Source organism: Eublepharis macularius, chromosome 6 (genome assembly GCF_028583425.1).
Source record: "Eublepharis macularius isolate TG4126 chromosome 6, MPM_Emac_v1.0, whole genome shotgun sequence".
In the NCBI taxonomy this organism is placed as follows: Eukaryota; Metazoa; Chordata; class Lepidosauria; order Squamata; family Eublepharidae; genus Eublepharis; species Eublepharis macularius.
This window is the reverse complement of record NC_072795.1, coordinates 5,568,410-5,582,914: the sequence shown is the minus strand read 5'-3', so window position 1 is coordinate 5,582,914 and position 14,505 is coordinate 5,568,410. Positions and strand designations below refer to the sequence as shown.

General features: G+C 46.0%; 1 protein-coding gene across 3 annotated transcripts in view; it reads right to left on the bottom strand.

Moving 5' to 3' along the window:
• Positions 1–11,750: 11,750 nt before the first annotated feature.
• Positions 11,751–14,505, bottom strand: part of RPL35A (ribosomal protein L35a) — a 290,620-nt gene continuing 287,865 nt past the window's right edge. For all 3 annotated transcript variants that reach the window (XM_054982075.1, XM_054982074.1, XM_054982073.1), the window contains exons 4-5: positions 13,187–13,331; positions 11,751–11,809 (exon numbers count right to left, since the gene is read on the bottom strand). In XM_054982075.1, the coding sequence (XP_054838050.1) occupies positions 11,786–11,809; positions 13,187–13,331 (169 nt within the window). In that variant the 3' untranslated portion in view covers positions 11,751–11,785. The remainder of the gene's footprint in view (positions 11,810–13,186; positions 13,332–14,505) is intronic.

Here is a 14,505-nt window from a genome sequence, read left to right as displayed (position 1 = left end):
GGCACGCTCCCGCCCCCTACAAAGGGCCTGTTTCGGATCGAATCAGGCCTGCAAGCGGGGTGTGTGTGTGTGTATGATTCAGCCCTTCGGTGAGCGTGGGAGCGCACCCCGGACCGCCCTTTGACCCGCGTGATGACATCACTTCCTGGAAGTGATGTCATCACGCATGCCGGGAGCACGTGCATAAGGGATGCCGATCGCCGCGGAGGGTGAGGGCTGGGGGACTAAATGGACCTGCCAACCCTAATGTCCCATCCTATAGAAGAGCTTTCACCCTGGCCCGATGTGAAGTTACCCCCTCAATGGTCATCGAAGGGAAATATAGGAAGATCCCATACGAGGACAGACGCTGCCGCTGTTCCATTGGTGAAGTGGAATCGCTTGTTCCTGTGTTCTTTCGCTGTCCTTTCCATCAAGTCTATAGGGACAAGTTTATTTCCCTACTCTAGACCAATTGTAGAGGCAGATAAGGCCTGCCTGGAGAAACTCTTAATTGATGGAAATCCGACTATCTCCAGGCAAATAGCCAAATTCTGTCTTCATTCGGTTAAATTCCATAATAAGAAGCATGGCCGTACATAGTCTGTTCTGCACCTTTTACGATTTTAACTATTTTAATATCAATATATTAAATATCAGGATCACTTCTGTTCCCAGGGAACTATATATATTCTAACTTGTCTTTTAATATTGTAAAAGCTAAATTATTTGTTTATGTCTTTTTATACTTTTATGCTGGAATTATTCTACTGACTGTTAAGGATTGTAATGGTCTTTGACCGCAAATAAATATTCATTCATTCATTCATTCATTCATTCAACTCCAAATGTAATTATCCAATGGAGTTTGGCCAGCTCACATGTACGTTACCTGTCTTGACCAATAATGCATCTTTTGTATCATTTTTGCTAAAGAAACCGAAGGTAGAAGATCTTATATCAGAGGTCTGAAACCCCAAAGAGCTACTTGGTTCTGAGGGGCCTTTACTCTCTTTGACCAACTCTCTTCCTCTTTATCAATGAACATAAGCTTTGTACTCCTCACAGGACTTCTCTGTGTGTTCCTTGAATTGGGCCGGGACACATTGATCCACAGCTCTTGCGTGGAACATCTCTGGACCCAAAATCCAAGATATGAGGCAGGGAGCCAGCAGCATCCATCAGCCACATGATCTGCTGTAATTTAAAATAAATGTTTACATTATTTATAGTCTGCCTAGCTCACTGAAATTCAAGGCAGATTACATAGTATAAGTCAATATCAACACGGAGGCACGAAATTTTGAAAACTAAGCAGAAATCCAGTACCAGGCTGAAGGGAAAACACACACACACAGAATGCTGAAACAAAACATAAAACAATGCAGAACGATCCCATAGGCGCATACTTGCAGGAACAGACAGTACCCAGTAGTACAGTCTACAGTCACCGACACCTCTCTGAACCATTTTCTTACAGCACACCCTTATAATCTGCGTAAGAAAGTCCTCGTGAATAATGCAACTTTGCATAGTTTGTAGAAAGCCAGGCGAGTGGGAGCTTTCCTGGCCTCTCCAGATAGGCTGTTCCAAAACAGAGAATTCGCTTGTGCAGGCAATTGTTGTTTTTACCCATTTGCAGGCACCTTCAAAAGGCCCTGTTCAGATAAGCAAACACAGCCTTTGGTACTTCCTTTTTCAGTTAGCTTAGTTAGGAAAAAAATCCCTGTGGGGTACAGAAAGGTCAACCTGCTTCTTTTTACCTTCCCTCTTTCTTCCCTCTAGTTCAAGGGGTGGGGGAAACAACAGTGAGGGGACTGAATACGGGGTCTCTGGATCTAGGTTCTCTCTTGCTTTTGTTTTATATTGCAAAATTCCGGCTGTGGCGAGTGAAGTTCAGTTGGCTAAACGTGGTTGGGGCTTTGGATTCGAATGGCGCCATCTGGAAAGATAGTTGTGCTGTCAGAGAAGAGCAGATGAGACTGGTCAGGTGAATCCAGTGAACTGACTCCGTAGAAAGCAGCTCCAAATATTTATACGCTAGAACAGAAGGCAGCAGAAAGCACCGTTGTTGTTGTTGTTGTTGTTTACATTTCTAACTCGCCCTTCCCGCAAGCGGGCTCAGGGTGAGGTACAACAGATTATAAAAATATAACACAAATATTAAAACCATAAAACAACAGTTCGTCATAAAAACAACAAACAGATAATAACTGTCCCAAGATGGGGTCAGTTCCAGATTCCTGCCCATCAACATACAGGAAGAGGGAAGTGGACAGATAATGTACTACAACCCGTACGTGGGTCAGCAAACGAATGGGCACTACATAGCCCCGTGCTGTACCCATTTGTTGGGCAGCCGGCCGGTGGACACTGAGGCTGGTGGGTGGCTCAGTGAGGATCTCATGCTGGCCTCAACCATACGCCCCGTGGGACATCTCCGTCTTACAGACCCGCCGAAATGATAGAAGATCCTGACGGGCCCGGGTGTCCTCGGACAGAGAGTTCCACCAGGTTGGGGCCAGGACCGAAAAGGCCCTGGCCCTGGTTGAGGCCAACCGAGCCTCCCTGGGGCCAGGGAGCACCAGCAGATGTTTTCCAGCTGATCGGAGCGTTCTCCGGGGCACGTACGGGGAGAGGCAGTCCCTTAGGTATGCTGGTCCCAGTCCAATCCCAGATTCTTGCACAATCTAAAAATATTACAAAGCCACCAGCTTGCCTTGTTCATTGTTCATTCCTGCAAATGTTGAGGCAGGCTGATATACCCAATACAGAAGGAGGGAGGAGCACGTAGAAAGTCCTGGGTAGACCTCTTCTTTCAAAAGGAATTCAGTTTCAGTAGGGATGCCCCCCCCCTTAAAAAAGACTGAAGAGGCAAGCCACATGGACCTCAATAGCTAGCGGGGGCGGGGGCGGGCGTGGAGATTGTGGTTGTTTGCAAAACCATAGGTTGGATCCCATGGCTCTATTAAAGGAGAGAACTGAGGATCAAAAAGGATGTTTTGGATGTTCTAACTGATGTTGCATGAGGAGGCACCAGCTCCTTTAGCATTATATATACTGTGCCCTTGGCTTGGGGGAGAGGCTGTAGTTCCGTGGCAGAGTACATGCAGAGGTATCCTGGCTTCTTCAGTCTTTAGCATCTTCAGTTCAAGGGCACAGGTAACAGGTACCAAATACACCTGGCGTTCTAAACAGGATCCAGGCGAGAAGCCTTAAGATCAGGGCCTAAAACATCTTTTCTCCCTGCCCCTTTTATAAAAAACGGCCAACCTCGAGTTCGGGGGAACTCAAAAGCTGGATTACTCTTTTATCGTGCTGGCTGGGCTTTATAAAATGGCATTTAGGTTTTGGTTTTAGACAGGGCTTTTTTTCTGGGAAAAGAACTCAGTGAGTTGCCAGCATGGGGGCAACCCCTGGTGGGAGGTGGTGCCCCTGGTACTGCATGCGCAAAGTGCATGCACATTCCCGGGACCATGCAATGACGTCACTTTGGGTCAGCTGGAACAACGGGGGAGTTTTTAAAAGTTTAAATCGCCCTTGGTGAAAATGGTCACATGGCTGGTGGCCCCGCCCCCTGATCTCCAGACAGAGGGGAGTTTAAATCGCCCTCTGCGCCACTTCAGCAATCTCAACTCCCCACTGTCTGGAGATCAAGGGGCGGGGCTACTGGCCATGTGACCATTTTCAAGAGGTGCCGGAACTCCGTTCCACCGTGTTCCAGCTGAAAAAAAGCCCTGGTTTTAGACTTGTGTGTGGCTACATGCATCTTTCTCTGCTTGCGATCCCAGAGGGCCATTACCTGTTAAGATGATACTGACCTAGAGAGACCAATGGCCTGACGCAATACGGATGCAAGATTCACAACATCGGGGAGGGGGAAAGGACCCCTCTTAAGCTGAGAACTGAACATACGTGACTCGGGTGTAAACCCCAAACACAGGACCTCTGGAGACAAGCGGGCCAAATCCAGCAAAACGTGAGTGGAAGGGAAAATGCACTTTGCTCTCTTCTGCTTGGGCAAACAACAGCGCAAGGTCTAGTGCAAAACCCAAAGAGCTTCCCTGAAGTATTGACCTGATCAAAAATAAATAAAAGGCTTACTTATTCAAATGAAAAAGAGTCCAGCAGCACCTTTAAGACTAACCAATTTTATTGTAGCGTAAGCTTTGGAGAATCAAGTTCTCTTCGTCAGATGCATGATACAGAAACTGGTCAAATATAGAAGAGGAGGGGAGGAGAGAGAAGATGCAGTTAGGCGGGGAGAGGGAGGATGCAACCAAAACATTCCTTTGCTAGTAAATGTAAACATCTCCTTTTGGTGTGGGGTCAGTTGTGTGAGGCTTCAAAGTAGTTTGCCCTGTTAGTTTGCAGCGGTAAAACAGCTAGACCATCCAATTCCTATGTAGTATAAGCCTTCGATAACCACAGCTCTCCCCGTCAGATGCATCTGACAAAGAGAACTGTGGTCCCCGAAAGCCCACGCCAGGCGCCACTGGGCTCCCCCAGACCCTGCCTCTGTAAAGGAAATCTGTTACCTGTGATAATGAGATAACCATTCATAGTCTCTATTCAGTCCCAGCTTGACAGAGTCAAATTTGCATATGAATTCCAATTCAGCAGCCTCCCGTTGGATTTTGTTTTTGAAAGGTTTCTGTTGAACCACAGCGACCTTTAAGTCTTTGGTGGAATGTCCTGGTAGATTGAAGTGTTCTCCCACTGGTTTCTGGACGTTGCCATTTCTAATGTCAGATTTGTGTCCATTTATTCTTTTGCGTAGAGGTTGTCTGGTTTGTCCAATGTACAGAGCAGAAGGACATTGTTGGCACATGAGGGCATATATCAGATTGGAGGATGAGCAGCTGTAAGAGCCAGAGACAGTGTAGTTGATGCCATTGGGTCCTGTAATTGTATTCCCTGGGTAGATATAGGGGCAGAGCTGGCATCTGGGTCTGTTGCAGGGCCTGGTACCTGTGCTGGTGACTCTGCTGGCCGATTCATGGTTGTGAGTGAGAAGTCGTTTAAGGCTGGGGGGCTGTCTGTAGGCAAGGAAAGGTCTTCCACCCAGGGCTTCTGAGAGAGAGGTATCGTTTTCCAGGATGGGTTGTAGCTCACTGATGATACGTTGGATGGGTTTGAGCTGGGAGCTATAGGTGACAACCAGTGGTGTTCTGTTGTTAGTTCCTTTAGGTTTGTCCTGGAGTAGACTGTTTCTGGGTACTAGTCTGGCCCTGTTGGTTTGTTTCTTCACTTCATTTGGTGGGTACTGTAGTCTCAAAAATGCTTGTTGTAAATCTCTTAAGTGTGAGTCTCGGTCGAGAGCATTGGAGCAGATACGGTTGTAACGTAAGGCTTGGCTGTAGACAATAGACCGAGTAGTATGTTTAGGGTGGTAGCTGGAGGCATGTAGATATGAGTATCGGTCTGTTGGTTTCCGGTATAAGGTGATATTTATTCGTCCATTATGTAGTTGTACAGTGGTGTCCAGGAAGTGTACCTGTTGTGTAGAGTGGTCCAGGCTTAGGTTGATAGTAGGGTGAAAGTTATTGAAGTCCTGATGAAATCTCTCAAGGGCTTCCTTCCCATGGGTCCAAATGATGAAGATGTCATCCAGGAATCTTAAGTATAGTAGTGGTTCCAGTGGATGGGAGCTGAGGAAGCGTTGCTCCAAGTCCGCCATGAATATGTTAGCATATTGTGGTGCCACGCGTGTGCCCATGGCTGTGCCATTAACCTGTAGATATAAGTTGTCACCAAATTTGAAGTAATTGTGAGTGAGTACAAAGTGACAAAGTTCAGTGGTGAAGTGTGCTGTGGTTTTGTCCGGGATAATATTCCGTATGGCTTGCAGTCCATCTGCATGTGGGATATTGGTGTACAGGGCCTCCACATCCATGGTTGCTAGGATGGTGTCATCTGGTAGGTTGTCAATGGACTGTATTTTCCTGAGGAAGTCAGTGGTGTCCCGTAAGTAGCTGTGTGTGCTGGTGGCATAGGGCCTGAGGATAGAGTCCGGGTATCCCGAGACTCCTACTGTGATGGTGCATTTTCCTGAAACAATGGGGCATCCCGGGTTACCTGTTTTGTGGATTTTGGGTAGTAGGTAGAATCTTCCTGGTCGTGGTTCCTGGGGTGTGTCCGTATGGATGCATTCTTGTATGTCCATGGGGAGTGTTTTTAATATTTTACTGAGTTCCCTTTTGTATTGCTCCGTGCGGTCAGAAGGTAGTATTTTATAGAACGTTGTGTTGGAGAGTTATCCAAATTATTATTATTCAAATGAGAGAGGGTTGTTTTTAACATTTTTGCTTGGGTACGGAAGACTCTGCTTGCTGAAATGCTGTGTGGGATCCAACTCATCATTGCAGAGAACAGCTTGTGCATGTGGCAGGAACATCGGCATGAGCAATACCAAAGCTAATTTAATTTATTAATTTAATTCAATTTATTAGATTTCTATTCCGCCCTCCCCACACCAGCAGGCTCAGGGTGGATTACAATTTACTTACATTTAAAATACATCTAACAATGACACAGTTTAAAATTATAAATATATAAACATCCTAACATTTAAAATACATATATATACATACACGTATACTTAGCTAATTAAAACTGAAGTCTATTCGCATCTTGGAGACCAACAAAATTTTATAGAGTATCATGTTAGTACAAGAAATAAAACAGACCACGTGGATTATGAATATATGATTGATACGCAAGGAAAAATAATAACATGAAAAGATGGAAAAGATATTGTTTTTCTTCGAGCTGAATCCCAAAAATATGTTATTAAGTATTTTACCGAGGCTATCCTACTTTGGTCACATCATGAGAAGACAAGATTCTCTGGGAAAGTCAATAATGCTGGGAAAAGTGGAAGGCAGCAGAAAAGAGGAAGACCTAAAAGAAGTTGGATTGACTCAATGAAGGAAGCCACATCCTCCAGTTTGCAGGATCTGAGCAAGTCTGTTAAGAGATAGAACATTTTGGAGGTCTTTCATTCATAGGGTTGCCATAGGTCGGAGGCGACTTGACGGCACATAACATATATTATTAAAAACACACAATGAACTTTTAAATATATGATGACGGCAGCAAGAGTAGTATATGCAGCAAACTGGGAGACAGAACGTTGCCCAGATGTGGCTGAGTGGATGAACAAGTTGTACGAATATGCGTCTATGGCCAAATTAACCTCCTATATACATAATAGTCCAATCTTAGAATTTCAGAAAAAATGGAAGGACTTTTTTGACTGTGTAGTTGAAAAGTAAGAAAAACTAAGAATAGCTATTACTAAGGTAGGTCAACTGAAAAATTATCATTTTAAAACTTTGATTATAAATGTTCAGTGTATGTAAGTAAGGAGATGGAGAGAAAAATAGTTTTGTAGTATAATAGGCTGTTATATTGTCTATGTTGTTTGTGTGTATTGTTATCCATTGTTCATTGTCTTCGTTGTTCCTTGTTTTTCTTTTAAATAAAACTGTAAAAAAATGTATAAGGTATAAACTTTTTCAGGAGCTGAAACTCACTTTGTCAGATATAAGTAGGAACAAAGATGTCAGTGCTTGTCTCCAGGTCAGAAGATGGGAGGGATGCTACGAAGGAAGGGTCAGTTGGAGTCAGGATGCAGAGATCCAATGCAAAATGTACTCAACTCCAGCTGGCCCTTCCCCTTCTTACTGGATATAAGTCGATAGAACTTCATTCTCATTTGTATCTGATGAAGTGAGCTTTGATCCACAAAAGCTTAAACTTTGGGAAATTTGGCTGGTCTGTAAGGTGCTACAGGACTCGAATTTTGTTCTGCTACAACAGACTCACACGGCTACCCCACCTGTAACTAAATATGTTAAAATTGTGCAATAACAAAAAGCTCATTTCTATGATTTACGTCAAATACATTTGCACACAGTCTCGACGTGCTGAGATTCAACATCTTGGTCCCTGTGCCAGTATACATTTCTAAATTGGCACCAGTCTAGAGGAGTCGGAAAGGCAGGAATCGGAAGATGGTTGTGCTCGACAGCTTGGAGGAGACGGCAGGTTTTTAGCAATGAGTAAAATGCCTCTGCAAGATTAGTGCAGAGCTGATAGCCACCACTGAGGAGTGGGCTGCTGCAAAGGGCCTGTCCCTTAAAGTTCCACTCCACTTTGGCTACAGTGACCTTTTTTAAAAAAGCGCTGATCTCAAACAGGTCAGCTGGGAAATGTTAACATAACCCTCAATGCACAAGCCAAGCCTGTTTACCTTTCTGTATTCATTAACAGAGGCAAATTCTCCAGTGCTAGCCAGACCCCCCCCCCTTGCTTTGTGATCAATTACAAGAGAGAGAGAGAGGGATTGTCCGCAGGCCAGAGGAAGGGCTGGCTTTACAAAGCAGATTAGAACTGCCGCTATGTGCAGCTCGTCATGGTGTGTAGCTTTGCATTGGCTCACGTGCGCACAAAGTGAGGGCGGATGCCGTGTCCCTGGCTGTCGCACCCAAAAGCCTCTCATTGGAAGCAGCGCAGTCGTTTGAGGATCTGTGGCCCCGATCCAACCGAGGCTACTTACAATTTAGAGATAATACGACTGACAGTTCTCCGATTCTCCAGTTTGTTAAATCAAAAAGGAAACACAGGAGGCTGAGACTTAGAGCCAAACTACAAGTGAGGCCTGACACAGGTTGGACACTTGTCAGCTTCCCTCAAGTTTTTATGGGAAATGTAGGCGTCCTGGTTTTACAGCTTGGCTCTCCATTACAGCTGCAAGACCAGGATGCCTACATTTCCCATCAAAACTTGAGGGAAGCTGACAAGTGTCCAACCTGTGTCAGGCGTCACTTGTAGCTTGGCTCTAAGAGGGGCAGAGGGATAAGCTGCTTAGCCTTTCCCCCCACTGCTGTTTTCTGACTCCAGATTGTTCTTCCTTGCTACTTTACTATTTGTGTGGGGTGTGTGTTTGTGTTCCTTTTCTTTTCCCCCCACAGGAAGACCAGCTCTGGGGGAAGGAGGGTTTTGAGCAAATGTGGCAGGAAAGGGTTAAATAATCCTCCCTCTCCCAGCTACCCATCATGTGCTCTGGATTTTAGTTTCCCATGGCTGGATTTTCTTTTTTTTATTTTCTTCTTTTTAAAGGCAGGCCGGAGAATCACAGGGCTACTGCTGAGGTTTGGGCAGTCCCATTGAAAAGTTAGTCAAGATGCTGAGCAAAGCATACCGAAATGGATCTCAGAACAAAACCTAAACAGTGAAGAGACCGGTAGCACCTTTAAGACGAACCAACTTTATTGTAGCATAAGCTTTCAAGAACCACAGCTCTCTTCATCAGATGCATCTGACAAAGAGATGCATCTGATAAAGAGAGCTGTGGTTCTCAAAAGTTTATAATAAAGCTGGTTCGTCTTAAAGGTGCTACTGGACTCTCTACTATTTTGCAACTACAGACTAACTTGGCTAACTCCTCTGGATCTAGAACAAAACCTAGAAGAGATTTAAAGCTGCACTCCTAAATACATTTATTAGGGTTTAAGTCCCATTGAAAACAGGGGCTTATGTCTGAGTATACTTGTTTTAGTTTGTATTGTACAGCCCTTTGCATTGCATAGCCCTTCCTTTTCACTTGCACACCAAGATGGGTGCTTGTGCAGCAAGACAACTTTGGTGGAGAGTAAGTATCAAGCACAAATAGGCTTATTTGCACCTGCCTTTTATCAGTCGCCACCCTTCTGTGAAGGCAGGCAGTGGTTGTGTGAGACCGACTGCTGCACTTTCCACCCCATTCTTCCTCCTCAGGTCCCTCCATCGACCTTCTTTGTTTCATTGTAGAAGAATTTGGGGGTGTGAAAGTTGGGCAACAGAAGCGGCAAAGGATCAGGGCTGACTGTGCAGCAGAGGGCTGCTTTTCTGTTGCCTTGGAACATTTTGGCGACTGTAGCTAATCTCACCAGAAGTTTCTTCCCAGCTTTAATTGCGGAAGATCAGAAGCCAAGCACGAGCCGCCTATTTCCAAAGAAAATTTGGTGTTTGTGTGCATCTCTATTGGTGCCTCTACAGTTTTAGGCAGCTGTGACCATTCCAGAAGGCTGTAACCGAATCCAGCATTGCAATTACTGCCCAAAACTATGCCCCGGTCTCCGCCTGTGCCTTCTTGATCCTGCCAATGTTTATTGGGGCAGCAACAAGAGATCAGTTTTCCCTTTTGCTGGGTACCTCAGCAGCAGTGCTTTCCACACAGGCAGGAAAGGGCACAACACAAACTCTGGGCAGAGCACGCAAGCTCCCCCCTCCCAGCATTTCGGACACACTTGGGCACCTCTTCTAAGTGTGCCCCAAATTGGGTACTGTGGGCTTCCCGATCAAAGCAGCACTGCCAGGTCCTCCCCGCTGAACAGATTCCAGGGCTGCTGACCTCTGCAGGGCGCATGTACTATTGCAACCCTCAGCAAGGACCCCGTGGAAGCAGCAGCTGCCTCAGTGTCCTTTCTGCTCAACATTACGGTGGTAAATGTGATTATTCTACTCAGGAGAGCAAGCAAAGGGACCTGGTAGACCCAGAGTGGGCGCAACGTAGAACTGGCCTGGGGTTACATGGGGGAGAGCACGGTATTATGGAGAGCCATACAAGAGGAGGAGCCAGCAAGCAGGCGCACTGGGCAAGAAAAGGCTTGATGGTATAGGGTAGGACAGAAGACAGGCTGCATCTCCCGACTTCTCAGAGGGTGCCACAAAGCCTGCTGACGCAAGCACGCCCCCTTCTGGCAACAGCCCCAAACACACCATTCACACCTTGGAGTCTGTGCACATTTAGCTGTTTGTACAGGAAGCAAGACGCATTCTGGTCTCCTGCAAGGACAGGCTACCCTGTGCTGCCAGAAATAATTCCACAGGGCTAGCCAGGTTAGGCAGTTACAACAAAAATAAAAATGGGAGTCCTGAGACACCCTAAAGACTTAACGTTCTCATCCTAGAATGGATTTTGGTGCATTCAAGCCCACCAGTGTGTAGGCTAGAATAAAACTTTGTCTTCCAGGTGCTACTAGACTCTTGTTTATCCTGGCAGTGCTGCAAAAGGTTTGGGCCTAGAAGTCTTTCATTCTGCCCACCCTGTCATATGCTGCCGGGTGGGGAGAAGCCGTAGCCACGTTAAAGGGACAGATGTAAGCAGGGAATCCTATTCTGGGATGGCCACAGAGGTGAGGTGGCTTTGAAGGCACTCCTGGGCAACGAGATGCCGGGTATCTGTTGAGTATGAATACAAGCAAATAGCAAACATTTTAAAAGCTCGAAAGAAGTGGCAGTGGTGGCTGACGGTCCTCTTCCCTCCAGCTCTTAATCCACCAGAGGAAGAATCGGTTTCAGTCTGGCCATTACGAAACTCAATTCTTAACACTCTTAATGTCAGATTTCTCAAGGCGGGGTCAACGTAAGCAGCATGGACAATTCATGTTGAAACGTGGTGTATAAATAGCAGAAACACTCAGAAAGTGACCCTAAACTAGCCTTTAGTACTGTGAAGCATTTGCAACTGCTCTAGGATTGGGCCTGCTCCTAGGTACTAGGCAAGAGGCAGCTTTATTTAGGCTGGGTACTATGGGAGACTGTAAGGCTTTTAAAATCCCAAAAGACACAAGTGAGGGAAAGAATGCTAATAATGGTGATGAGTATGAAAAGAGGTTCGCTGCTTAGGTTTAATGTTACTTCAGTGTAGAACACATCTCCTTCCTAAATCTGACTTCAAGGACTGGTAACAAACAGGCAAGATAAAACCAAATATACAAAAGTTTAATATACTGTAAATTTTATTTTCTGCCCACATTTAGACTCTGGATGGATACAGCATCTGTCAAAAGAAAAAAGAAATTGTAAGAAAAGTGCTAGATGTCTAATGAATTATACAGGTAAGAAATTCCACTTCTGGAAAATATACTGTAAATCTGCTATGCCCCATGCAGTGATCATCAAGAGAGGCCTAATTTTTTTTTTTGCCCCCAGAAATTTGGACAGAGATCACAGTTTCTCAGCTTTAAATATCTCTGGACATCTCAAGAAGACTGCAGGATAAAGATTCATCAGCGCCAGAGGCATAGGTGGTGGTCTGTACAACAGAACTGATCCCAGCACCCATCAGCGGATACTTCCAAGGCACAACAGTATCATACCAGAAGGGTCACAACTCCTTCTGCCCAACCAGAAGAGGACCCCGTCACAAGAGGCCGCAAGTCCCCTAAGAGCCTGCTGGTTCTCCCTAGGATACAACTTCCGTGACAGCTGTCCATGGAATGACACAAGAACAAATGCGGGAGCAACGGCTTCTGATGTGGTCCAAAGACCCGCCTGGAGATGTGAGCAGGATCCCAGCCTGAGGATTCCCCACCCCCTTCTTATTGATCTGTCAAGCTTGGTTTAAACATGATACTGGCTGAGCCACAAGCACTTTACTCTGGGACTTTACACTCAGGAAGAAGAGTCTCATTTAAATAAGGGAAATCAGTTTAACAAACAGCAAGCAAAAAGCGCCCCATGGGAAAGTGCTCTTGCCTCGACTCGTCATGTTTAAATTAAGTAGCCCACAGTGAGCTGACAGGCATTCCCTGGGAGCCACGACGCTCACTTCATACCACTGGGGCCCTGAAGGAAAGTCGCATCTTGCAGTTCCTGTAACTCAGCGGTCCCCAACCTTTTTGGCACCAGGGACCAGTTTCGTGGAAGACAATTTTTCCACGGACCGGGGGGGATGGTTTCGGAATGATACAACTGGGCACTTTATTTCTATTACTACATTATAACATATAATGAAATAATTATACAGCTCACCACAATGCAGAATCAGTGGGAGCCCTGAGTTTGTTTCCCCGAAAACAGATAGTCCCATCTGGGGGTAAGAGGCGACCACCTACCTCGCCTGCTCCCTGGAGCCGGCTCTGCGCTCGCCCGCCACTCACCTCCTGTGTGGCCCGGTTGCCAACAGGCCACGGACCAGGTCCGGTCCACGGACCGGGGGTTGGGGACCTCTGCTATAACTACCCCCAATGGTTTCCCCACAATGCATCAGGCCTTCCTTCACTGCCCTTTGCAGCTACAGAGAAAAGGCAAGACGATGCTTGTGTGGGCGCCATGCAGCCAGGACAGAGGAGCGTGCTCAGTTTCTTCAAAAGGCCGTGTCCCAAAAGCCAAGTGACATCCCCCCCCCCCTGTCAGGAAAATCCCGGCTTCTCACCACGCGGATCCTGTGTCCAATGGCTTTGGCAGGCAAGTTGGAGCGGAACTTTGCTCGCACCATGCCGCTATTTCCGTGGGCGCGGGTCACCTTCCCCCAGATCACTCTGGTTCTGTTGGGCTTGCCACCAGGAGTCACTGTGTTGCTGACAAAGAGAAACAGAAAAATCATGAAGCCCCGGGCCTTGGATTGCTCTAGAAACGGCTACAAGTTAGTGCTCTCAAGAGAATGTGCAAACAGCCTCTAGGAAAAGCCCTGTAAACATCTGAAGATATAGATGTATCTGCCAGGAACGCAATTCAAGTGTCCTGTACTTGGAACAGCATGGCCCATTTGGTGACTTTTGGGCAAGGCAGGAGACACAGAAAACAGAAAATGTCTGGGGGGAATTCTTGCAACGGTGCAAAAATTGTGAATACCACCTCAGGGGGACATGACTGTGTTGGTCTCCAGCGGGCTTAAGTTTGGACACCAATTCTTGTACAACTGATTACTTCTGCAGCAAAGGGGGAATTCAATGAACTCTAGCACAAGAGAAGCCGCCATCTGTGAAAGTTGCAACAAGGGAAAGCTCCTAGGTAACTAACCAGGCTCAAACAGAAAGGAAGACAGCAGTTTGCCAACTAGGCATTTCCCCAACTTCAGGTAGGAAACAGGCAGATAAAACGTTACCGGCAGCCTGGAAAAACTAGTTCCAGTTATCAGACGCCAGAATTTTTTTTTTAGCATCATCATCAATATAACTAATTCTCAAAATGGTCCCATCTTTAGATACTTAAATCTGGAGACCGGGGCTATGAACAGACAAAATAAATCTTTCTACCAACCAGAAAAAAGTCCCAGGTCTGCAGAAAAAAATTAAAAGAAACTACACTGGGATGTTAATGCCCTCCAACAGAAACACTGTCTGAGGCGTTAAGAAATGAATGGCCTCCCATTGGCCACTGCTAGGCAACTACAACACTACTGCAAGCCTTCAAGCCTTGGTTTCAGTTAATAAAAGGCAGGAAGATGGCACAGGGTCCTTTCCGGGGCCATTTTGAACTTTAAGGAAGGACTCATCAGGGTCAAAAGCCAGTGTAGTGCAGTGGATAAGAGTTTCAGAGTAGGATTTGGGAGATCCAGGTTTGAATCCCCCATCTGCCATGGAAACTGACTGGATAACCTGAGGCCAGTCACACACACACTTAACACACACACTGTTGCGAAGATAAAATAGAGAATGATGCACACTGCTTTGGGTGCAAATTGTGGAGAAAGGTGGGATAAATAATAATGGATAATAAATGTAGCTGAAGACGGTAATCAGATAAAAAGTA